The sequence below is a fragment of the Salvelinus alpinus genome, chromosome 4 (assembly GCF_045679555.1).
Source record: "Salvelinus alpinus chromosome 4, SLU_Salpinus.1, whole genome shotgun sequence".
Taxonomy (NCBI): domain Eukaryota; kingdom Metazoa; phylum Chordata; class Actinopteri; order Salmoniformes; family Salmonidae; genus Salvelinus; species Salvelinus alpinus.
This window is the reverse complement of record NC_092089.1, coordinates 41,364,513-41,392,307: the sequence shown is the minus strand read 5'-3', so window position 1 is coordinate 41,392,307 and position 27,795 is coordinate 41,364,513. Positions and strand designations below refer to the sequence as shown.

Genomic DNA, 27,795 nt, shown 5'->3' with positions numbered 1-27,795 from the left:
CATCTTTGACATGTAAAAAAGGTTGTACACAGTATCTTAAGGATGGTTTCTGGGTCGATCAGGTCAAGAGAACGATGGGAGCGTATAGCTCTGTGAACAGCACACACACACCTCCTGTCTCCTCACACTGTAAATCAGTCAGAGGCTGTGTTTTGCAGATGTTCCCAATAATGTATGTTTGATAACCCCGTTTTTATGACAACCTGCATCAAACGTTCATGATTTGTCACCACAGAGGGCATCCTGCTGGAGCCCCAGAAAACACTTAATCATCACCACACACACACACACACACACACACACACACACCCACACCCACACACACACACACACACACACACACACACACACACACACACACACACACACACACACACACACACACACACACACACACACACACACACACAATAACATTGTGCAAAAAGTGTATTTTCTTCAGCTGTGTTATGTATTTTGCTTTATATTTATTTCTACATCATATGATCGTTTATTTCGCTTGTTTGTTTGTTTTTTTTTCTGTTTTTTCAACTGTTTTTTCAACTGTGTTGAGGATCAGGGAAGTGGAGGAGTTGTTTCCTACCTTCACCACCTGGGGGGCGGCCCGTCAGGAAGTCGAGGACCCAGTTGCACAGGGCGGGGTTCAGACCCAGGGCTCCGAGCTTAATGATGAGCTTGGAGGGTACTATGGTGTTGAATGCTGACCTGTAGTCAATGAACAGCATTCTTACATAGGTATTCTTTTTGCCCAGATGGGATAGGGCAGTGTGCAGTGTGATGGCGATTGCATTATCTGTGGATCTATTGGGGCGGTAAGCAAACTGAAGTGGATCTAGGGTGTCAGGTAAGGTAGAGGTGATATGATCCTTGACTAGCCTCTCAAAGCACTTCATGATGACAGAAGTAAATGCTACAGGGCGATAGTCATTTAGTTCATTGACCTTTGCTTTCTTGGGTACAGGAACAATGGTGGACATCTTGAAGCAAGTGGGGACAGCAGACTGGGATAGGGAGATTGAATATGTCCGTAAACACTCCAGCCAGCTGGTCCGCGCATGCTCTGAGAACGCGGCTCGGGATGCCGTCTGGGCCGGCAGCCTTGCGAGGGTTAACACGCTTAAATGTCTTACTCACGTCGGCCACGGAGAAGGAGAGCCCACAGTCCTTGATAGCGGGCCACGTCGGTGGCACTGTGTTATCCTCAAAGCGGGCAAAGTTTAGCTTATCCGGAAACAAGACGTCGATGTCCGCGACGGCGCTGCTTTTCCTTTTGTAGTTTGTGATTGTCTGTAGACCCTGCCACATACGTCTTGTGTCTGAGCCGTTGAATTGCGGCTCCACTTTGTCTCTGTACTGACGTTTTGCCTGTTTGATTGCCTTACAGAGGGAATAACACCACTGTTTGTATTCGGCCATATTCCTCGTCATGTTTTTTTTTTTTGCTGCCATCTATACACGATTTCTGGTTTGGGTAGGTTTTAATAGTCACAGTGGGTACAACATCTCCTATACACTAACTGATGAACTCAGTCATCGTATCCGTGTATTTGTCAATGTTATTGTCAGAGGCTACCCGGAACATATTCCAGTCTGTGTGATCAAAACAATCTTGAAGCATGGATTCCAATTGGTCAGACCAGCGTTGAATAGACCTTAGCACGGGTACTTCCTGTTTGAGTTTCTGCCTATAGGAAGGGAGGAGGAAAATGGAGTCGTGATCAGATTTGTCGAAAGGAGGGAGGGGGAGTGCCTTGTAGGCATTTTGAAAAGTTGAGTAGCAGTGGTCCAATGTTTTTCTAGAGTGAGTACTACAGTCAATGTGTTGGAAGAACTTCGGTAGCGTTTTCCTCAAATTTGCTTTGTTAAAATCCCCAGCTACAATAAATGTGGCCTCAGGATATGTGGTTTGCATAAAGTCCAGTGTAGGTCTTTGAGGGCTGTCGTGGTATCGGCTTGAGGGGGAATATACACGGCTGTGACTATAACCGAAGAGAATTCTCTTGGGAGGTATTACGGTTGGCATTTGATTGTGAGGTGTTCTAGGTCAGGTGAACAAAAGGACTTCCGTTTCTGTATGTTATCACAATCACAACATGGGTAGTTAATCATGAAACATACACCCCCGCCTTTCTTCTTCCAAGAGAGTTCTTTATTCCTGTCTGCGCGATGTACTGAGAACCCAGCTGGCTGTATGGACAGGGACTGTATATCCTGAGAGAGCCATTTTTCAGTGAAACAGAGTATGTTACAATCCCTGATGTCTCTCTGGAAGGAGATCCCCGCTCTGAACTCGTCTACTATATTATCCAGAGACTGAACATTAGCGAGTAATATACTCAGAAGAGGTGGATGGTGTGCACGCCTCCTGATTCGGACTAGAAGTCTTATTTTCCGCCGGCGGTGTTTTGGAGCAGCCTCTGGAATAAGTTCAATTGCCTGGGTACAAAAACTGGTCATAATGCTGGTGAATTTCCACCATTCTGATATCCAGAAGTTATTTCCAGCAGTATGTAATAACACAAAAAAGATCTGGGCTAATAATGTAAGAAATAACAAACAAAAACTAAATTCTGCAAAGTTGCTAAGGAGCTAGAAGCAGAGCTGCCATATCTGTCGGCGCCATCTTAACATGTTATCCTCTGAACAATCAATCTAATGTTCTATCTAAACCATTCTATCTAAACCATTCTAGAACATCTGTAGACCTATGTTAGTACAGAACACAAAGCTCCCCCTCACCCTTCATTTGGCAAATCTGACCATAATTCTATCCTCATGATTCCCTCTTACAAGCAAAAAGTAACGCAGGAAGTACCAGTGACTCGCTCAATACGGAAGTGGTCAGATGATGCAGATGCTAAGCTATAGGACCGTTTTGCTAACACAGACTGGAATATGTTCCTGGACTCATCGAATGGCACTGAGGAGTATACCACATCAGTCTCCACAGTGACCGTACGTACAGTTGAAGTCGGAGGTTTACATACACTTAGGTTAGAGTCATTAAAACTTGTTTTTCAACCACTCCGCAAATTTCTTGTTAACAAACTATAATTTTGGCAAGTCGGTTAGGACATCTACTTTATGCATGACACAAGTAATTTTTCCAGCAATTGTTTACAGACAGATTATTTCACTTCCAATTCACTGTATCACAATTCCAGTGGGTCAGAAGTTTACATACACTAAGTTGACTGTGCCTTTAAACAGCTTGGAAAATTCCAGAAAATGATGTCATGGCTTTAGAAGCTTCTGATAGGCTAATTGACATCATTTGAGTCAATTGGAGGTGTACCTGTGGATGTATTTCAAGGCCTACCTTCAAACTCAGTGCCTCTTTATTTGACATCATGGGAAAATCAAAAGAAATCAGCCAAAAATTGTAGACCTCCACAAGTCTGGTTCATCCTTTGGAGCAATTTCCAACCGCCTGAAGGTACCACATTCATCTGTACAAACAATAGTACGCAAGTATAAACACCATGGGACCACGCAGCCGTCATAGCGCTCAGGAAGGAGATGCGTTCTGTCTCCTAGAGATGAACATACTTTGGTGCGAAAAGTGCAAATCAATTCCAGAACAACAGCAAAGGAAGATGCTGGAGGAAACAGGTACAAAAGTATCTATATCCACAGTAAACAAGTCCTATATCGACAGATTTATTGAAGCAACATCTCAAGACATCTATCAGGAAGTTTAAGCTTGGTCGCAAATGGGTCTTCCAAATGGACAATGACCCCAAGCATACTTCCAAAGTTGTGGCAAAATGGCTTACGGACAACAAAGTCAAGGTATTGGAGTGGCCATCACAAAGCCCTGACCTCAATCCTATAGAAAATTTGTGGGCAGAACTGAAAAAGCGTGTGCGAGCAAGGAGCCCTACAAACCTGACTCAGTTACACCAACTCTGTTAGGAGGAATGGGCCAAAATTCACCCAACTTATTGTGGGAAGCTTGTGGAAGGCTACCCGAAACTTTTGACCCGAGTTAAACAATTTAAAGGCAATGCTACCAAATACTCATTGAATGTATCTAAACTTCTGACCCACTGGGAATGTGATGAAAGAAATAAAAGCTGAAATAAATCATTCTCTCTACTATTATTCTGACATTTCACATTCTTAAAATAAAGTGGTGATCCTAACTGACCTAAGACAGACACTTTTTACTGGGATTAAATGTCAGGAATTGTGAAAAACTGAGTAAAATGTATTTGGCTAAGGTGTATGTAAACTTCCGACTTCAACTGTACATACCCCATCCGGAAGCAACATCTTCACTGAGCTAAAGAGTAGGTCTGCCGTTTTCAAGGTGCGGGACTCTAACCCGGACGCTTATAAGAAATCCCGCTATGCCCTCAGATGCACCATCAAACAGGCAAAGCGTAAATACAGGACTAATATTGAATCCTACTACACCGGCTCCGATACTCGTCGGATGTGGCAGAGCTTGCAAAGTTTTATGGACTACAAAGGGTAGCCCAGCCGCAAGCTGCCCAGAGACACAAGCGTAACAGACGAGCTAAATTACCATGACGTGTACTCCGAGCATGCACTGACCAACTGGCAATTGTCTTCACTGATATTTTCAACCTGTCCCTGGCCGAGTCTGTAAAACCTACATGTTTCAAGCAGACCACCATAGTCCCTGTGCCCAAGAACACTAAGGTAACCTGCCTAAATGACTACCGACCCGTAGCACTCATCTGTAGCCATGAAGGGCTTTGAAATGCTGGCCATGGCTCAAATCAACACCATCATCCCAGAACCCCTAAACCCCAATTTTCATACCGCCTCAACACACAGATGATACCATCTCTATTGCATTCAACACTGCCCTTTCCCACCTGGACAAAAGGAACACCTACGTGAGAATGCATGACTATATTGAATATAGCGTAGCGTTTAACACCGTATTACCCTCAAAGCTCATCAATAAGCTAAGTACCCTGGGACTAAACACCTCCCTCTGCAACTGGATCCTGGACTTCCTGACTGGCCGTCCCCAGGTGTTAAGGGTAGGCAACAACACATCTTCCATATTGATCCTCAACACAGGGGCCTCTCAGTGGTGCGTGCTTAGTCCCGTCCCATACTCCCTGTTCACCCACGGCTGTGTGGCCAAGCACAACTCCAACACCATCATTAAGTTTGCAGACAACACACTGGTGGTAGGCCTGATCACTGACAGCGATGAGACAGCCTATAGGGAGGAGGTCAGAGAACTGGCAGTGTGGTTCCAGGACAACAACCTCTCCCTCAAGACAAAGGAGATGATCGTGGATTACAGGAAAAGGACGGCCGAGCATGCCCCCATTCTTATTGACAGGGCTGTAGTGGAGCAGGTTGAGAGCTTGTGGTGTCCACATCACCAACGCTCTATCATGGTCCAAACACACCAAGACAGTCGTGAATAGTGCACAACAATGCCTATTCCCCGTCAAGAGACAAAGATTTGGCATGGGTCCTCAGATCCTCAAAAAGTTCTACAGCTGCACCATCGAGAGCAGCCTGACTGGTTGCATCACCGCCTGGTATGGCAACTGCTCGGCCACCGACTGCAAGGCGCTACAGAGGGTAGTGCGTACAACCCAGTACGTCACTGGGGCCAAGCTTCCTGCCATCCAGGACCTCTATACCAGGCAGTGTCAGAGGAAGGCCCCAAAAATTGCCAAAGACTCCATCCACCCTAGTCATAGTGTTCTCTCTGCTCCGCACGGCAAGCGGTACCGGAGCGCCAAGTCCAGGTCCAAAAGGCTTCTGAACAGCTTCTACCCCCAAGCCAACAGCTAATCAAATGGCTACCTGGACTATTTGCATTGACCCCCCCCCCCCACCTTTTTTTAACGCTGCTGCTACTCGCTGTTTATTCTCTATCTATGCATAGTCACTTTACCCCTACCTACATTTACATATTACCTCAATTACCTCGACTAACATGTACCCCCGCACATTGACTCGGTACCGGTACCCCCTGTATATAGCCTAGTTATTGTTATTTTATTGTTGCTCTTTTATTTTTTACTTTAGTTTATTTAGTAAATATTTTTTCTTAAAACTGCATTGTTGGTTAAGGGCTTGTAAGTAAGCATTTCACAGTAAGGTCTACATTTGTTGTATTCGGCGCATGTTACAAATAAGATTTGATTTGATTCACTGGCTCAGCCCAGCAGCAGATTAGGCTCCTTATGCAGTGTGAATGCAGTTCAATGCCATGCCATTACATCACTACGCTACGCAGTTCAGATTTCAGACGGTAGGCTGAGAGGCTGGTGGATGAATCATAGTCTGCTTCTGATTGACGTCACTATCCCATCCTCCTAGCTCCTATACTGCACTGGCAGCTTGGGTTTTGGACAATGCTCTCTGACTGCACAATGCTCAATGCCACTGTATCATACCGGCTATTCTATGAGAGAGCTGAACTCCTCTCTCTCCCCATGTCTTCATGTATGTATGTCTGTATGTATGTATGTATGTATGTCCGTCCCTAAGTCAGCCCCTCCGTCCGTCCCTAAGTTAGCCCATCCGTCCGTCCCTAAGTCAGGCCTTCAGTCAGTCCCTAAGTTAGCCCCTCCGTTCATCCCTAAGTCAGCCCTTCAGTCAGTCCCTCAGTCCATCCCTCAGTTGGTCCATCTGTTTGTCGGACAGCAATTTGAATAGGGGTTTGAATGCAAACATAAGCTCATGGGACTGTGTCATATGGGAGCTGGGAGCAGCAGGAGATCACAGAGTGACATCACCAAAGAAAACCTTTCCACTACCACAGCCAGTCAGTCAGAGATCCTATACTGATGTCAATATATGTCTTATTATACAACATGTATTCCAGATACATTTACAGGGAGGGAGACAATGTACAGATCATCCACAGCAGAGTGGTGTTGTGTTGCTCTACGGCCTGCGCTGAAGACATTAGCATGATACTGTAGGCAGATGTAGTAGTAGTAGCAGTAGTAGTAGCAGTAGCAGTAGTAGTAGTAGTAGTAGCAGTAGTAGCAGTAGTAGTAGTAGTAGTAGCAGTAGTAGCAGTAGCAGTAGTAGCAGTAGCAGTAGTAGTAGTAGTAGCAGTAGTAGTAGTAGTAGCAGTAGTAGCAGTAGCAGTAGTAGCAGTAGCAGTAGTAGTAGCAGTAGTAGCAGTAGCAGTAGTAGCAGTAGCAGTAGTAGTAGTAGTAGTAGTAGTAGTAGTAGTAGTAGTAGTAGCAGTAGTAGTAGCAGTAGTAGCAGTAGCAGTAGTAGCAGTAGCAGTAGTAGTAGTAGTAGTAGTAGTAGTAGTAGCAGTAGTAGTAGCAGTAGTAGTAGCAGTAGTAGCAGTAGCAGTAGTAGTAGTAGTAGCTGCTATTGACTCTGGTCTGTTTGGACACGAAGGGCATCCAGGGCTAAACAGGACTACACATTATGGGATATTTGTGTCAAGTAGAGGCAGTACTTGTCAGGGGGGGGGGGGGGGGGGGGTTTATGTGTGTGTGGTTTTTCACAACAGTTGCAGTCCTGAGGGGGCATTGGCCAGGGGCCCTTTGGACATACTAATAACTCTTACTGAAGCATTTCCTAGTGTAATCAGTACAACCGTATCCCCCATGATACTCTCACTCTCACACACACACCTCCTTCATCACCATGCCTGTCTTACAGAGACATGCTGACGATACGATAACCCCCCCCCCCCCCCCTCACACACACACACATACACACATACAGTACACCCTGCACGTTCCATCCAGTCACTCAGCCAGTCTACTGTACTCTGCCATATCATCATTCCTGCCGCCGCCTCACCTTGGTTTTCTCAATGAAGCAGCGGTCTGTTATTGTCTGGAAGACTTATACATAATGCATCAGACTGTAGAGTTCAGTACAGTACATGACTGGGTCAAAAACATGACCATTAATGAACCTGCTGTTGGAAATGTATTGGAAGGTTGTAACATACTAAATTAAGACAACTCAGAAAGCATTTGAGTCCTAACATGTCATTACTTTCTTTCTTTCCTGAGGTAAAAAGTAGAAAAAGAGGTATGATTTGTGAATAGTGTGGTTTGGACAAAAGTAAAGCATTAACATACAGGGCTGTTCAAAGCCAGGTCTCCTCAGCCACATCCTCCTTCCCCCGTTCCCCCTTCAATGACTGCTGGATATACTGTAGTGTGTCCCAAATGGCACCCTAATCCCTTTATAGTACGCTACTTCTGAACAGGGCCCATAGAGCTCTGGTCAAAAGTAGCACACTATAAAGGGAATAAGGTGCCATTTGGGATATAGACACTGTCTTTGGGATTATGGAGGAGTACATAATATATCACAAATCCTGAACCAGTTATGACATATTACATTTGGCCCAAATAACATAGTGACAAAAACAAAATGGTGGCTGCTGCTCTATTATTTACTGTCAATAGATAATACTTAATGTCTGGTCGGGAAATATTCTTGGAACAGTGCTGTACAGGTGTGAGTACAGTACAGTAGTTGAGATTTAAAAAGTGTTTCGTATGATCCTGCTCTCCCGTCCTGGCTTCAAGGTATTCTAGCTCAGTGCAGCGACTACAGAAGGCTAGTTCTGTCTGTCTATGTGACTCTACTGGCTGTGTGTGGAGCAGAGCAGTGGTTTTCCATGGGGATGGAGGGGACCGATATAATTAGGGAAGAAGTCTCTCCTCTTCTCTTCCATTACCCCTCTCCTCCTTCCCTTCTCTCCTCCTCTCCCCCTCTCTTCTCCCTTCTTCCTCTCCTCCTCTCCTACTCGTCTTCTCAAAGTCGAAATGAGATTGTTCCCCTTTTCCCAGCATGCTCCTAACTTAGGCACATTATTACTGGATAAGCTACACACACCACACACACCTCCCTCCCAAACTCCTGGCCCCTCCCTCTCCAGACAGCAGACAACACATCCCAATGCTGGGGAACAGTGTAATTTATCATAGCACAGACTCTCTCTCTCTCTTTGTCTCTCTCTTTCTCTCTCTCTCTCGCTCGCACACGTACGTACATGCGCGCGCACGCACGCACGCACGCACGCACACACACACACACACACACACACACACACACACAAACACACTTTTAATTTGAAAACACAAACGGGCCATACTCAGGGAACGTCTGCCGTTAATCATGTGCCATCTAGCTGTATGAAACGCATTGCAATAATCATAATTTATCCGCTTTACACCAACACAGTAATCAGATAGAATGAACATGAATATGAAAGATGACCTATAGTATCCACATAGTAACCAAGAGGAAATGGAAACATATTATAGATCAATAGATAATAGTGTACCGGTAGAATATCATGTTGAATGTATTTGTACAGACTGTGACTCCGTACAGAAATAACATCAGTTGTGATGGTGAAACTATTTCCTGTTTTGAGACTTTTTTTAAAGGCTTCTTGGTTTCTGAAAAGTGACTTGCCTTTTCAGGGATATCTTGTCTTTGGGTCTGGCTGCCATCTTAGGGCTCCTAGATATATTTTTAGTGAAGAGAGTCAAAGAAGTGCAGGAGTCTTCTTCCCAAATCTCCAGCTCAACCCCCCCAGCTCCAGCCCTGTTATGTGACAGCTACTGTAGCTAAGCCTTTCATCAGCCGTCTATGAGGCCCACGCAGTGTGGAGTGTATACACACACGCACGCACGCACGCACGCACGCACGCACGCACGCACGCACGCACGCACGCACGCACGCACGCACACACACACACACACACACACACACACACACACACACACACACACACACACACACACACACACACTCTGGTGGCTACCCTGTCTAGGGAACTGCTATGTTTGGAGTGGGTTTAGAAGGCAGGTAAGCAGAGCAGAAAGCCCTGTAGATCTTTCATCCTAAGCATCAGTGAGTTTTTATACTGGTTATATAATGATACTCAAGCTCAGTGTGATTCTATAATATAATATACAGCCTTTTAAAACCCTCTTCTGACTCAGAGAATTTTCCTTCCTACTTGACCCGCTCACTAACAGTCTCTTTCTTTGACGGACAGGAAACGAAGCCCATCAGCATCCAGGGATACAAACCAAAAATACGACCAAAGGGAGGAGCGGGGTCAGTATGCCCCGGGGGACGGCACCATGCCCAGATCACCGTCCGACTACGGGGATGGGGACCCTCGGCGTGGGGCCCCACGGAGGTACCGAGACGCTGAGGCGGCGCGGGGGGAGTACCGTGGTGGGCGTGGCCGCTGGCACTCCCAGGAGGACTACCCTCTGGACCAGGACGGGCCCTACCCTCTAGACGGGCAGCCCAGTGAGTACGAGCTGCAGCGCCAGCGCCAGGAGGAGTACCAGACACGCTACCGCTCCGACCCCAACCTGGCCCGTTACCCCGTCAAGCCCCAGCCCTACGAGGAGCAAATGAGGATGCATGCTGAGGTGGGCCGGGCCAGGCACGAGAGGCGCCACAGTGATGTGTCTCTAGCCTACACGGAGCAGGACGAGCCCCAGGGACCTATCCGCCTGTCCAGACAGCAGCTGACCGAGCGCCGGCCGCCGATGGTGGGCCAACGCTCCTACTCCATGGACAGAAACTCCCCCACCCCTGGAGGCCACCACCGGACCTCCAACCACAGCCCCCCCACTCCACACCGCAGCCCCGTGCTGGGGGACAGGTCAGGGGACATGAGGCGGGGGCCAGGGGAGCCAATAGGGTTCAGGGGTCATGATTATCTGGACCCCAGCTCTGCTGTCAGGAAGACCAAGAGGGAGAAGATGGACACCATGTTGAGGAACGACTCTCTGAGCTCTGACCAGTCCGAGTCCATCAGGCCGCCGCCACCAAAGCCCCACAAAACCAAAAAGGGGGGTAAGATGCGGCAGGTGTCCCTGAGCAGCTCGGAGGAGGAACTGGCCACCACGCCGGAGTACACCAGCTGTGAGGACGTGGAGATAGAGAGTGAGTCTGTCAGTGAGAAAGGTAGGAACACTCTTCCTCCTGCTCTCTCTCTTTCAACTCTCATGCTGTACACTAGGGGACAATCTGAAAAGGCAACCTATTCCCTATAGTGCACTACTTTGTAGGGCTCTCTCTTTTACTAGGGGTAAATCTGAAAAGGCAACCCATTCCCTATAGTGCACTACTTTGTAGGGCTCTCTCTTTTACTAGGGGAAAATCTGAAAAGGCAACCCATTCCCTATATAGTCTTGCTCTATATAGGGAATATACTTTTGGCTCTGGCCAAAAATCGTGCACTATATAGGGAATAGAGTGCCATTTGGGAAGCACCGAGTTATGTCAGGGATAGTCAAATCACCTTTGCATTATTCATTGGGAAGTGTATTCAGTGTCACTGTCAGCTCATGTTGAACATGTTTATTGACTAATTACCACTGTTCCATATTCAGTGAGTTAGTGGTACGACAGTAGTCTGCTAGCTCCATATGTTCAGTACAGAGGACTGAGTGCCATTGATGAGTAATGAGCACCATACCATCACAACTCTCTTCTCAGTCGCCCTTAATTATATGAAGGAAACTACAACGTTTATCCATGAAAACAATACCAGATGTTCTGAATATGTTCTGTATTGTCAGGCTTGACTATTTGATTTTGGTTTTAGGGAGCGCAGTCAGTGTATCTGAATAAATGTGTTTTAATATAGGCCTCGTAGTCTCATTTATAATAATATGATATGTAGATTATGATAGGAATTTGATCTTAATGAGCTGTCGCTTAAAAACTAACCTTTTATTTCCTCACAGTCTATGGTCTGTCTGTGTCTTTGTTACGTGATCTGTTCTGTTTTGTGTGTGTGTGTCAAGTCTATTCCACACTGTACAGCAACTGCGTGGAGGGAGCTTATTATGTCGACAGGGCTTGGCCAGATGTGTGTAAATGTCTATGCAAGAGTGTGTGTGTGTGTTGGGCTGCTGCTCTAGATACCTTATCCCGTGTGGCTATATACCTGGTCCCGTGTGGCTCAGTTGGTAGAGCATGGCGCTTGCAACGCCAGGGTTGTGGGTTCATTCCCCACGGGGGGACCAGGATGAATATGTATGAACTTTCCAATTTGTAAGTCGCTCTGGATAAGAGCGTCTGCTAAATGACTTAAATGTAATGTAAATGTTATCCTGTCTCTGTCCTCCTGTAGCACACATTGCAGGGCCTGGCTACCACTTCTGTTTCACACATTAAATCTGATGTAACGGACTCTATATTACTGTATATAACGTAGACAGAGGGAGAGATTGAGAGATAGCGAGAGGAGAGATGAGAAGGAGAAAGAAAAAGATGGAAAGGAGGGAGGAGAGAGGGAGAGGAGAGAGATAAACAGAGGAGAGAGAAAGGAAGGAAGGTGATGATATATGTAATTGTAGTGTGATACTGTACTTTTACAGTGGCACAGGCACGCACGCACACACAAACACACACACTTCGAAAAACTGTGTGTGTGCGTAAGTGTGTGCTTGCATGTGTGTGTTTGTGCGTATTGGGCGGCTCACTCCAATAGCATCAGGGCCAGGGGTGATGTGCTGTTCCAGTCATTCAGCCTATAGGGAGTCAGTCTGTCTGTCTGTGTCTGTGGGTTAGTCTGTGATGCTGCTTTTGAACGGCCTCTGGTTGAACAATGTCATCAGTCGTGCATATTAATTAATGAAGGTACGGCAAATGCAATTAAAAGTGGTAGAATAATTAGGGTTTCTCCCTGTAGGATTCTAGCCTTGCAAGCCGCGTGATCTTGCACGCTAACATGAATGGTTCCTTGCACTGATAAGGTCGCGAGATCAGGCGACTTGTGAGGCCAGTAGGATTCCCCCTGCACAACAACTAAACTCCGTTGGATCAGCCAGGGAGGACAGGATGGGATTGGAGTAGACAGTGGAGTCGAGTCGTGAGCTGGGCTGGGCTGAGTGGAAGTTTGGAGATCAAATGGTTTTTGAATGGCTTACTTCTAGCTCCTAGTCCCTAACTCCTAGTCCTTAACGCCTAGCCCCTAACTCCTAGTCCCTAGCTACTAGCTCCCTCTCCTCTAAATGCAGGCAGATAGTTGTTATGAATTATAAGGTCATACTACTATTCATCTCATACTACTGTACCACAATGCTTCTGAACGATCGAACCACCCTCGCCCTCTGGTGATGTCATAACGTTAAGGACACAGTCCCAGATAGAGAGAGAGAGATTAGGCCTGGGCCAGCGGAGGAGTGGTCACCGTACTGAAAGCATTGCTACACTGGGGGTAGGCTGGCTTTGTGGTTTCCATATTAGTCCTTTAAAAAGGCAGACCGCTTCCAAAGGCGTTTCCAAGTGTTTGTAGAGCTGTTTCTGAGGAGTGACCTATATAGATTCCCCTCTAAAGCAGACTGTATGGCACATCTACACTCAAGGGTTATTTCCCTGTGTGGTGTCTCTGTCTCCTTTGGATGACTGTGAAGGACTGACTGATGTGAGTCTGTCCCTTTACATGGTCCCTTTCACATAGCTTGAAAGTGAAACAGGCATAGTTATTATTTGTATTTGTATTTATTATGGATCCCCATTAGCTGCTGTCAGATATAAAGCTGCAAAAATCGAAATATACAGTGCATTCGGAAACTATTCAGACCCCTTCCCTTTTTCCAAATTTTCATACGTTACAGCCTTATTCTAAAATTGATCAAGTACATTTTTTCCCCTCCTCAATCTACACACAATACCCCAGAATGACAAAGCGAAAACTGTTTTTTATTTATTTATGTAAATGTATTAAAAATTAAAAACAGATACCTTATTTATGTAAATATTCAGACCCTTTGCTATGAGACTTGAAATTGAGCTCAGGTGCATCCTGTTTCCATTGATCATCCTTGAGATGTTTCTACATCTTGATTGGAGTCCACCTGTGGAAAATGTAATTGATTGGACATGATTTGGAAAGGTACACACCTGTCTATATATGGTCCCACAGTTGGCAGTGCATGTCAGAGCAAACAACAAGCCATGAGGTCGAAGAAATTGTCCGTAGAGCTCTGAGACAGGATTGTGTCATAGCACAGATCTAGGGAAGGGTACCAAAACATTTCTGCTGCACTGAAGGTCCCCAAGGACACAGTGGTCTGCATCATTCTTAAATGGAAGAAGTTTGGAACCACCAAGACTCTTCCTAGAGCTGGCCAACCGGCCAAACTGAGGAATCGGCGGAGAACCCGATGGTCATCGCAGACAGAGCTCCAGAGTTCCTCTGTGGAGATGGGAGAACCTTCCAGAAGGTCAACCATCTCTGCAGCACTCCACCAATCAGTCCTTTATGGGCGGCAGGTAGCCTAGTGGTTAGAGCATTGGACTAGTAACTGAAAGATTGCAAGATCGAATCTCCGAGCTGACAAGGTAAAAAATCTTTCGTTCTGCCCCTGAACAAGGCAGTTAACCCACTGTTCCTAGGCTGTCATTGAAAATACAAATTTGTTCTTAACTGACTTGCCTAGTTAAATAAAGGTAAAATAAAAAAAATTGAAATGGGAGAGTGGCCAGACTGAAGCCACTCCTCAGTAAAAAGCACATGACAGCACACTTGAAGTTTGCCAAAATGCACCTAAAGGACTCTCAGACCATGAGAAACAAGATTTTCTGGTCTGATGAAACCAAGATTGAACTCTTTGGCCTGAATACCAAGTGTCACACCTGGAAGAAACCTGGCACCATCCCTACGGTGAACCATGGTGGTGGCAGCATCATGCTGTGGGGATGTTTTTCAGCGGCAAGGACTGGGAGACTAATCAAGATCGAGGGACAGATGAACGGAGCAAAGTACAGAGAGATCCTTGATAAAAACCTGCTACAGAGCACTCAGGACCTCAGACTGGGCGAAGGTTCACCTTCCAACAGGACAATGACCCTAAGCACACAGCCAAGACAACGCAGGAGTGGTTTCGGGACAAGTATCTGAATGTCCTTGAGTGGCCCAGCCAGAGCCCGGACTTGAACCCAATCGAACATCTATGGAGAGACCTGAAAATAGCTGTGCAGCGATACTCCCCATCCAACCTGACCAACCTTGAGAGGATCTGCAGAGAAGAATGGGAGACACTGCCCAAATACAGGTGTGTCAAGCTTTTAGTGTCATACCCAAGAAGACTCGAGGCTGTAATCGCTGCCAAAGGTTCTTCAACAAAGTACTGAGTAAAGGGTCTGAATACTTATGCAAATGTGATATGTTTTTTAAATTTGTTATACATTTGTAAACATTTCTAGAAACCTGTTTTTGCTTTGTCATTATGGGGTATTGTGTGTAGATTGATGATGGAAAAAAAACAATTTAATCCATTTTAGAATAAGGCTGTAACAAAATTTGGAAAAATTCAAGGGGTCTGAATACTTTCCAAATGCACTGTATGTTGTTCTTGAAGAAAAGCTGAACGTTAGGATCCTCCACTGAATAGTCATGTTGACGTTTATTGTCATGTGTCTTGCCCTGGAGGTAGATTTCAGCGGTTTACGCTAGATAGGCCAACTGCATTTTGGTCTTAACTTAAGGTTAGTGTTATGCGTTAGGGTTAGGTTTAAAATCAGATTTGATGACTTTGTGGCTGTGCCAGCTAGTGACCACTCTGCAGAGCTGCCTCCTGGGCAAGACTCATGACAATAAATGCCAACCTTCACTAAATGGTTGGCAAATATCAACATGAATCAACCTCATTTTGTCGGTTTCCCTTCAACACTATAGGATAGGATTCTGGACAGGATAGGTATTATATTGTAAGACATCTGTAAGGGTTGAAGGCCTGTATTTCAGATCTCCACTACTCCTACAGACAACTACTGTACATGCTAAATAGCAACACACAGACTCTTCCCTGTCCTCTAGCCTTCCCACATATTTGTTACAACAGGACAATGGTTATAGACAAAGGGTAGTTTTTCGGAACTAAATGCTCCCCTTGACACACACACATTGAATTAAACCCCATTTTTGTACAGAATTAACATCCAAAGCTATCCTTAAGATGTTGGGCCACTTGACTCACTCCACGCAGGCCCACAGTCGTCATAATTGCAAATAGATTTAGTCAAATCTGTAATTATGGGAGCTTTTACCTTGGCGGTGTCAAAAACAGGAAAGACGGATGAGGAGGAGAGGGAGGAGAAAACAACAGAGAAGAGGAAAGGAGAAAAGAGGACAGGGGAGGAACACAGAGCTGCTTCGCAGGTGGAGAGGAGGAGGAGGAGGAGGAGGAGGTGGACGAGGAGAATCCAGGCAGTCAACATTCCCCAGTCCCTGTGTTATGTAACTTTCTTCCTCACACAGGGAGGGAAGTAGCACATGGCTAGGTTAGCACAGACTGGCTCCATTATTGATGCTGTGGGATGGAGGGGACTTTCCAAGGTTTCACACAGACCCACAGACCGCAGATAGATGAAGAAATCACCACATTGTATTGTGGAGGTCATGTTAAGGATCACAGTAGTGGTGGGGTCACAGAATAGTTTGAATGTGGACTGCTGAGGCGAGGGAGGTGAGCTTCTGAGGTATAGGATGTAAGGTTTTGTATTTTGGAGGTAATGGGGGGGGGGGTTATATACGGTCTGTCATTAAAACACCTTAGTAAGCAAGTGCTCAATGATTAGCAACAGGAATGGCGTTTGGCCAGCATAATTTTCCCTTCACCCAGTCAGTCCAGTGTGACGTTGAAGGACGAGCTGTAACCAGATAAGCAGAACACACATTCTAATAGCTTGGGCGGAGGGGGAGAAAGCTTAGGGAAAGAGTAAAGAGGTCAGAAAGCACCTTCTGTCCGTCTGTGGCCAGTCAGCAGCACTATGATCTGCTCTGCTATGTAGTGCACTCCGTGAGCTGCTTGACTGTCCTGGCCTGGAAGGGCTCTGCTATGTAGTGCACTCCGTGAGCTGCTTGACTGGTCTGGAAGGGCTCTGCTATGTAGTGCACTCCGTGAGCTGCTTGACTGGTCTGGAAGGGCTCTGCTATGTAGTGCACTCCGTGAGCTGCTTGACTGGTCTGGAAGGGCTCTGCTATGTAGTGCACTCCGTGAGCTGCTTGACTGGTCTGGAAGGGCTCTGCTATGTAGTGCACTCCGTGAGCTGCTTGACTGTCCTGGCCTGGAAGGGCTCTGCTATGTAGTGCACTCCGTGAGCTGCTTGACTGTCCTGGCCTGGAAGGGCTCTGCTATGTAGTGCACTCCGTGAGCTGCTTGACTGGCCTGGAAGGGCTCTGGTATGTAGTGCACTCCGTGAGCTGCTTGACTGTCCTGGCCTGGAAGGGCTCTGCTATGTAGTGCACTCCGTGAGCTGCTTGACTGGCCTGGAAGGAAGGAAGGAAGGAAGGAAGGAAGGAAGGTGAAGGAAGGAAGGAAGGAAGGAAGGAAGGAAGGAAGGAAGGAAGGAAGGAAGGAAGGGAGGGAGGGAGGCCGAGGTGGGTGAGGTGAATAGATGGTTGTGTTATAGCAGGTTAAACACACCTCGTGCCATGCTCTCTGACCCTGGGCTCTCTGGGGGTCTGGGAGGGAGGTGAGGGAAGGAGTGAGGGAGAGAGAGAGGGAGGAGGTGCCATCAGTAAAGGCCTGAGCTCCTGGCTGCTCCTGGCTGGCCCGTCGGTAGTGAGGCTGGGAGACTGATTTAGTGTGACATCCCTCTCCCTCTGTTTTCCTCCGTATTGATCTCCTGACATGCCGCCTCATGATAGTGCAGGCAGGACAGAAACGAGAAAAGACGAGAGGAGACAGACAGACAGACAGACAGACAGACAGACAGACAGACAGACAGACAGACAGACAGACAGACAGACAGACAGACAGACAGACAGAAATGCAGGGAAGGATAGGGGGGAGAGAGAGAAAGAGCGGGAGAGAAAGAGAGGGGAGAAAGAAGGAGAGTGATGAGAGAGAGAGATTCTCATTACAACTCTATTGCTGGTCTGGTTCTGTAGGTTTGGTGCTCTGTCTGTTAGGACAAGGACTAGTCCAACATCCTCCTGCTGAGTAAAGGGCATTCATATGTTCAATGCCAGACAAATAAACAAATAATTTTATAGTGAGCGTTTCTACATTGTAATAACAGTACATTGACTATAATTTTTTTAAGTAAATACAAACAAACAAATGGCCTAAATAATAATTGATTCTGTAGCTCTTTAACCTGCTACACCTTGGATGTTTTTGGACAATCTGCTTTCACAGACACAAACCACACTGCTAATCTGCTCCCTTTACCTCACATCATGGATACTATGTTTAAACATAGACAATGTTTCACCTCTGTCTATCTCTGTCTGTCTCTCTCTCTCTTTCTGCTCTCGCCCCCCAAATTGTAGTAAAAACAGCATCAATAATTAATGATCCAACTAATAGTTTACACTGGTTTCTATTGAGTTGTCAAAGTGATGGAGAGCCTGCTGGCAATGAACTCTTTCTCCGCTGTCTCCTCCCCACGTTGTGCTGCTGCCGGAACCCTGAATCAGCACTTTGGTGGTGGGCCTCCGCGCCTGCTGCGCCGAGCCCGAGTGAAACCAACTGGGGGGGCCGGGGAGGGAGGAAGGGACGGGACGGGACGGGACGGGGGAGACTGCTGATGCTCACAATTTACGTCCATGATGAGTTTCCTGTTGGCTATAGCAACCTCAGCTGGGTTTTTACCGGGCCTCACCAGGGCCACACCTGGGATCAGGGCCCAATTGTGGTTGGCACTGTTAATAAAATAGGAGGAAGAGAGAGGCAACAGAGGAAGGCCACATTCTCTAGACTGGGACAACAGTAGCCTAGCCCCGATCTGAGGGGCGTGGCAGTGGCGGTGGATGGTGTGTGAGTGTGTGTGAAAGGCTTCAGATGAGCTGGAGAGAGAATGACTGCGGTTCCAGGGACTCACGCTTAGTTTAACACACTGCTTCGGTTGTGTGTCTATGTGATTTCAACATGTCTGGGATTTCAACATGTCTATTGGATTTCAACATGTCTATGGGATTTCAACATGTCTGTGGGATTTCAACATGTCTGTGGGATTTCAACATGTCTGTGGGATTTCAACATGTCTATGGGATTTAAACATGTCTGTGGGATTTCAACATGTCTATGGGATTTCAACATGTCTATGGGATTTCAACATGTCTATGGGATTTCAACATGTCTATGGGATTTCAACATGTCTATGGGATTTCAACATGTCTATGGGATTTCAACATGTCTATGGGATTTCAACATGTCTATGGGATTTCAACATGTCTGTGGGATTTCAACATGTCTGTGGGATTTCAACATGTCTATGGGATTTCAACATGTCTATGGGATTTCAACATGTCTATGGGATTTCAACATGTCTGTGGGATTTCAACATGTCTATGGGATTTCAACATGTCTGTGGGATTTCAACATGTCTATGGGATTTCAACATGTCTGTGGGATTTCAACATGTCTGTGGGATTTCAACATGTCTATGGGATTTCAACATGTCTGTGGGATTTCAACATGTCTATGGGATTTCAACATGTCTATGGGATTTCAACATGTCTGTGGGATTTCAACATGTCTATGGGATTTCAACATGTCTGTGGGATTTCAACATGTCTATGGGATTTCAACATGTCTATGGGATTTAAACATGTCTATGGGATTTAAACATGTCTATGGGATTTAAACATGTCTATGGGATTTAAACATGTCTATGCGATTTAAACATGTCTATGGGATTTAAACATATCTATGGGATTTAAACATGGCTATGGGATTTAAACATGTCTATGCGATTTAAACATGTCTATGCGATTTAAACATGTCTATGAGATTTAAACATGTCTATGGGATTTAAACATGTCTATGCGATTTAAACATGTCTATGCGATTTAAACATGTCTACGGGATTTAAACATGGCTATGGGATTTAAACATGTCTATGCGATTTAAACATGGCTATGCGATTTAAACATGTCTATGGGATTTAAACATGTCTATGCGATTTAAACATGTCTATGGGATTTAAACATGTCTATGGGATTTAAACATGGCTATGCGATTTAAACATGGCTATGCGATTTAAACATGTCTATGGGATTTAAACATGGCTATGCGATTTAAACATGTCTATGGGATTTAAACATGGCTATGCGATTTAAACATGTCTATGGGATTTAAACATGGCTATGGGATTTAAACATGGCTATGGGATTTAAACATGGCTATGGGATTTAAACATGTCTATGCGATTTAAACATGTCTATGCGATTTAAACATGTCTATGGGATTTAAACATGTCTATGGGATTTAAACATGTCTATGCGATTTAAACATGTCTATGGGATTTAAACATGTCTATGCGATTTAAACATGTCTATGCGATTTCAACATGTCTATGGGATTTAAACATGGCTATGCGATTTCAACATGTCTATGGGATTTAAACATGGCTATGCGATTTCAACATGTCTATGGGATTTAAACATGTCTATGGGATTACAACATGTCTATGGGATTTAAACATGGCTATGGGATTTAAACATGTCTATGCGATTTCAACATGTCTATGGGATTTAAACATGTCTATGGGATTTAAACATGTCTATGGGATTTAAACATGTCTATGGGATTTAAACATGTCTATGCGATTTAAACATGTCTATGGGATTTAAACATGTCTATGGGATTTAAACATGTCTATGGGATTTAAACATGTCTATGGGATTTAAACATGTCTATGGGATTTAAACATGTCTATGGGATTTAAACATGTCTATGGGATTTAAACATGTCTATGGGATTTAAACATGTCTATGGGATTTAAACATGTCTATGGGATTTAAACATGTCTATGGGATTTCAACATGTCTATGGGATTTCAACATGTCTATGGGATTTAAACATGTCTGTGGGATTTCAACATGTCTATGGGATTTAAACATGTCTATGATCAGGCTATGGGTTAAACATGGCTATGCGATAACTGTGTCGAAGTAACATGTTTATTAAAGCAATAGAGGCAAATGTACAGGACGGCAGGCAGGGTCAGGGGCAGGCAGAGTGGTCAGGCAGGCGGGTTCAGGGTAAGGACAGGCAAGGGTCAAAACCAGGAGAGCGAGAAAAAGAGAGACTGGGAAAAGACAGGCGCTGACAGGACAAACGCTGGTAAGCTTGACAAACCAGACAAACTGACAAGAGACAAACAGAGAACACCGGTATAAATACACAGGGGATAATGGGGAAGATGGGTGACACCTGGAGGGGGGTGGAGACAATCACAAAGACAAGTGAAACAGATCAGGGCGTGACAGTCTATGCGATTTAAACATGTCTATGGGATTTCAACATGTCTATGGGATTTAAACATGGCTATGGGATTTCAACATGTCTATGGGATTTAAACATGTCTATGGGATTTAAACATGTCTATGGGATTTAAACATGTCTATGGGATTTAAACATGTCTATGCGATTTCAACATGTCTATGGGATTTAAACATGGCTATGGGATTTAAACATGTCTATGCGATTTAAACATGTCTATGGGATTTAAACATGTCTATGGGATTTAAACATGTGTATGGGATTTAAACATGTCTATGGGATTTAAACATGTCTATGGGATTTAAACATGTCTATGCGATTTAAACATGTCTATGGGATTTAAACATGTCTATGGGATTTAAACATGTCTATGGGATTTAAACATGTCTATGGCGATTTAAACATGTCTATGGGATTTAAACATGTGCTATGCGGATTTAAACATGTCTATGCGATTTAAACATGTCTATGCGATTTAAACATGTCTATGCGATTTAAACATGTGCTATGGCGATTTAAACATGTCTATGGGATTTAAACATGTCTATGCGATTTAAACATGTCTATGGGATTTAAACATGTCTATGCGATTTAAACATGTCTATGGGATTTAAACATGTCTATGGGATTTAAACATGTCTATGGGATTTAAACATGTCTATGGGATTTAAACATGGCTATGGGATTTAAACATGTCTATGCGATTTAAACATGTCTATGCGATTTAAACATGTCTATGGGATTTAAACATGTCTATGCGATTTAAACATGTCTATGGGATTTAAACATGGCTATGCGATTTAAACATGGCTATGCGATTTAAACATGTCTATGCGATTTAAACATGGCTATGCGATTTAAACATGTCTATGCGATTTAAACATGTCTATGCGATTTAAACATGTCTATGGGATTTAAACATGGCTATGGGATTTAAACATGTCTATGGGATTTAAACATGTCTATGCGATTTAAACATGTCTATGGGATTTAAACATGTCTATGGGATTTAAACATGTCTATGCGATTTAAACATGTCTATGGGATTTAAACATGTCTATTGGATTTAAACATGTCTATGCGATTTAAACATGGCTATGGGATTTAAACATGTCTATGGGATTTAAACATGTCTATGGGATTTAAACATGTCTATGGGATTTAAACATGTCTATGGGATTTAAACATGTCTATGGGATTTAAACATGTCTATGCGATTTAAACATGTCTATGGGATTTAAACATGTCTATGGGATTTAAACATGTCTATGGGATTTAAACATGGCTATGGGATTTAAACATGTCTATGCGATTTAAACATGTCTATGGGATTTAAACATGTCTATGCGATTTAAACATGTCTATGCGATTTAAACATGTCTATGGGATTTAAACATGGCTATGGGATTTAAACATGTCTATGGGATTTAAACATGTCTATGGGATTTAAACATGTCTATGGGATTTAAACATGTCTATGGGATTTAAACATCTGTGACTGTTAGAATTGCAAGCCGTAAGCTGTTTGGGGCTATCATGGACACAATAGCAAAGTCATTTGGTTGCAGCAGCTGAGACAAAGAGAGGCAGGGAGAGGCAGGGAGAGGAGAGGCAGGGAGAGGAGTGGCAGGGAGAGGAAGAGGCAGGGAGAGGAAGAGGCAGGGAGAGGAGAGGCAGGGAGGGGAGAGGCAGGGAGAGGAGAGGCAGCGAGAGGAGAGGCAGGGAGAGGAGAGGCAGGGAGAGGAGAGGCATGGAGAGGAGAGGCAGGGAGAGGAGAGGCAGGGAGAGGAGAGGCAGGGATGCTAAAATGTGTTTATGGCGACTGGCAGCAGCAGCAGCTCGGTGTGTGTGTGTGTGTGTGTGTGTGTGTGTGTGTGTGTGTGTGTGTGTGTGTGTGTGTGTGTGTGTGTGTGTGTGTGTGTGTGTGTGTGTGTGTGTGTGTGTGTGTGTGTGTGTGTGTGTGTGTGTGTGTGACAGGGAGGGTAATCAGTGTTGAGTGTTGTCAGCTGTTGGTTCCAGTGGGTCACGGAGGGCATAGCCCGTCTGGGGACTTCCATAATGTTTTATCACTGGGCATAACTGTATACAGTAAGTGGTTTTAGTACCCACAGGGACGGGTGGAGGGGTGAAGGGATGGAGGGCTTGTGATAGGACCCGGGAAGGGATGGAGGGCTTGTGATAGGACCAGAGGGGTGAAGGGATGGAGGGCTTGTGATAGGACCAGGGGAGGGGTGAAGGGATGGAGGGCTTGTGATAGGACCAGGGGAGGGGTGAAGGGATGGAGGGCTTGTGATAGGACCAGGGGAGGGGTGAAGGGATGGAGGGCTTGTGATAGGACCCGGGGAGGGGTGGAGGGATGGAGGGTTTGTGATAGGACCAGGGGAGGGGTGTAGGGATGGAGGGCTTGTGATATGACCCGGGGAGGGGTGAAGGGATGGTGATAAGAGGAGGATGGCTGGTTGTTTTGGAGAGGACCTGACCTTGCTCTGCCATGCAGTGTCTCGGCCAGCCTTGAAAGATATTCATGAATATTAATGTCGAAATGATTTACTGTTTACTCAGCTTCCAACGACGTGATCCTCAACACTCTTGATAGCAACCCTAGAGTACAGCTTCAGACCAGGCTATACATTTAGAGAGGTATTGAGAGAATATCTGATCTCCCCCTTCCCATCCCTTCCTACCCAAACCTCCAACCCTAACAACATATGCAGCATAAAGCTATTTTTATATTCTTCCAACTGAATTCCCTGACTTCTCCCAGATTGAGTTATGTATTCACCAGGCTAACTGCTTTATGGAGACCTGTCCTTTATAGCTCCATTAGATTATTCTCTTTTCACAGGAAGTGATGCGAAGGAAATGATGTGTGCAGCTTTGGGTTGTATAAATGCACTGGTTCTATTAACCTTACCTGTGCCTGCAGACGTATGGGCACACTGTGTAGTGTCGTTTGAACTCGCACACGCTTACTGTGAAAACAATCTAGTTGTTTCAGCTAATTATCATTAAGTCACTGGGTCCACAGCCTATTTTTGGTTCACTCAACTTTTCGGTCCAAGTGTTACCTGAACAACAATTTTGAACAACAATTTTGAGCATTTTACCTAAAATAAAGGCTGTGTAACTAGTTACACACAAACACAGCGTTTTCAATGTATATATTTGACACATGTTTTCATTGTGCATGTTCATTTATACAGTAATTAATATTCAACATGTCCTTACCTAGAATTTGATCTCACAACCTCTTGGTTCACAGCATTCCAATCTTCCTGCCATGGCTGTGTCTGACTGATTTCACCTGCATTGCTACACTTTGCAATTCATAGTAAATTTCAGCTCTGTTAAAAGTACATTCAAGAATGAAATGTATTTTATCATAGTGATTCAGGAGTACCATTTAAAACAGGTTAATATGCCCCACCAACATTAGACAAACCTACAATTGCTGAAATAAGTCAATCAAATCAATGATGAGAGAATAGTCAGATGAACTGATAATTAACACAGACATGGTGGCGTAGCAGGAAGATCAGAATGCAGTGAACCAAGAGGTTGTGAGTTCAAATCCCAGGTGAGGATATGTTGAATAACAATTACTGTGTAAATGAACATGCACAATGAAATCATATAAACTCAGCAAAAAAAGAAACGTCCCTTTTTCAGGACCCTGTTTTTCAAAGATAATTTGTAAAAATCCAAATAACACAGATCTTCATTGTAAAGGGTTTAAACACTGTGTCCCATGCTTGTTCAATGAACCATAAGCAATTAATGAACATGCACCTGTGGAACGGTCGTTAAGACGCTTACAGACGGTAGGCAATTAGGGTCACAGTTATGAAAACTTAGGACACTAAAGAGGCCTTTCAACTGACTGAAAACACCAAAAGAAATATGCCCAGGGTCCCTGTTCATCTGCGTGAACGTGCCGTAGGCATGCTGCAAGGAGGCATGAGGACTGCAGATGTGGCCAGGGCAATGAATTGCAATGTCCGCACTGTGAGATGCCTAAGACAGGGAGACAGGACGGACAGCTGATTGTCCTCGCAGTGGCAGACCACGTGTAACAACACCTGCACAGGATCGGTACATCCGAACATCACACTTGCGGGAAAGGCACAGGATGGCAGCAACAACTGCCCGAGTTACACCAGGAAGGCACAATCCCTCCATCAGCGCTCAGACTGTCCACAATAGGCTAAGAGAGGCTGGACTGAGGGCTTGTAGGCCAGTTGTAAAGGCAGGTCCTCACCAGACATCACCGGCAACAACGTCGCCTATGGGCACAAACCCACCGTCGCTGGACCAGACAGGACTGGCAAAAAGTGCTCTTCACTGACGAGTCGCGGTTTTGTCTCACCAGGGGTGATGGTCGGATTTGCGTTTATCGTCGAAGGAATGAGCGTTACACTGAGGCCTGTACAGTAGTGGCCAAAAGTTTTGAGAATGACACAAATATACATTTTCACAAAGTCTGCTGCCTCAGTTTGTATGATGGCAATTTGCATATACTCCAGAATGTTATGAAGAGTGATCAGATGAATTGCAATTAATTGCTCCTCTCCCAACCATCCAGGAACAGTTGGTGACGAACAATGCCTTTTCCAGCATGATGGAGCACCTTGCCATAAGGCAAAAGTGATAACTAAGTGGCTCGGGGAACAAAAGATCGATATTTTGGGTCCATGGCCAGGAAACTCCCCAGACCTTAATCCCATTGAGAACTTGTGGTCAACCCTCAAGAGGTGGGTGGACAAACAAAAACCCACAAATTCTGACAAACTCCAAGCATTGATTATGCAAGAATGGGCTGCCATCAGTCAGGATGTGGCCCAGAAGTTAATTGACAGCATGCCAGGGCGGATTGCAGAGATCTTGAAAAAGAAGGGTCAACACTGCAAATATTGACTCTTTGCATCAACTTCATGTAATTGTCAATAAAAGCCTTTGACACTTATGAAATGTTTGTAATTATACTTCAGTATTCCATAGTAACATCTGACAAAAATATCTAAAGACACTGAAGCAGCAAACTTTGTGGAAATTAATATTTGTGTCATTCTCAAATCTTTTGGCCACGACTGTACTCTGGAGCGGGATCGATTTTGGAGGTGGAGGGTCTGTAATGGTCTGGGGCGGTGTGTCACAGCATCATCGGACTGAGCTTGTTGTCATTACAGGCAATCTCAGCGCTGTGTGTTACAGGGAAGACATCCTCCTCCCTTCCTGCAGGCTCAGCCTGACATGACCCTCCAGCATGACAATGCCACCAGCCATACTGCTCGTTCTGTGCGTGATTTCCTGCAAGACAGGAATGTCGGTGTTCTACTATGGCCAGCGAAGAGCCCGGATCTCAATACCATTGAGCACGTCTGGGACCTGTTAGATCGGAGGGTGAGGGCTAGCCCCCCCCCCCCCAGAAATGTCCGGGAACTTGCAGGTGCCTTGGTGGAAGAGTGGGGTAACATCTCACAGCAGGAACTGGCAAATCTGGTGCAGTCCATGAGGAGGAGATGCACTGCAGTACCTAATGCAGCTGGTGGCCACACTAGATACTGACTGTTACTTTTGATTTTGACTTCCCCTTTGTTCAGGGACACATTATTCAATTTCTGTTAATCACATGTCTGTGGAACTTGTTCAGTTTATGTCTGTTGTTGAATCTTGTTATGTTCATACAAATATTTACACATGTTACGTTTGCTGAAAATAAACGCTGTTGACAGTGAGAGGACGTTTCTTTTTTTGCTGACTTTATGTCACTGGTATCAAATATGTGAGTTGAAAACATTGTGTGTTAAAAGTGCTGTGTGTGTGTTAACATTTGCACAGCTTTTCTTTAGTTAAGATGCCCAAATAATAATTTAGAGTTGAAAAAACACATTTTAAATTGACTGAAGTTTTGCCTACGTTTTGTCAAGTTGGAGCTAACTTTGGGGAAACACATTTTGTTTAGTTCAGCTAACTCTTAGACCAAAAAGTAGTTTTCTTTTTAACAGTGCATACTGTACATACGCCAAGCTATGTATCGACAAATCGGCAATGGAGACAGATCCAGTGTCCTGGCTGGCCATACCTCATACTTCATTGCTGTATGCTTTTAATATGAATCATTTTATGATGCCGAATTTTTGTCTTATTGAGTTGTAAAATGAGTGGCCTATGGAAGCTAATAGTACTACTAAATAGGAGTGTTTATCTGGAATGTTTAATGTGTTGGTATATCTTCTGTTGGCTGAGAGAGACAGACAGAGAGCGAGACAGCCACTAATATCTCATGTTAACTTCAAAGAAAGAACGCTACAAAATGACTCATCCTCTCGACGGGCCTCCTCAGCCCTCCGTACCTCTCCTTCTGTCAGGGAAGACTTCCATCCCGCCTTCAACATTCACTATTTCTCACTCTTTTAGTTACCATCATCAACCAGAGGAAACGCTGCTGAAGTCTATAACAACATGATGTCGTTCTAGAAAGCAGGTCCAGAAGTCATGTTGGATCTAAAGATGATCTCTCTATCAGGAGAGCGATGGGTTGAGGATGGATGGAGGAGAGAGAGAAGGAGGACCGAGG

At 44.8% G+C, this 27,795-nt stretch overlaps 1 protein-coding gene across 13 annotated transcripts in view; it reads left to right on the top strand.

Annotated features, from left to right (window-relative positions):
- The window catches only part of LOC139573661 (regulating synaptic membrane exocytosis protein 2-like), a 213,728-nt gene that overhangs the window by 87,164 nt on the left and 98,769 nt on the right, over positions 1–27,795 (top strand). For all 13 annotated transcript variants that reach the window (XM_071397362.1, XM_071397363.1, XM_071397367.1 and 10 more), the window contains one exon: positions 10,007–10,935. In XM_071397362.1, coding sequence (XP_071253463.1) covers positions 10,007–10,935 — 929 coding nt within the window. The remainder of the gene's footprint in view (positions 1–10,006; positions 10,936–27,795) is intronic.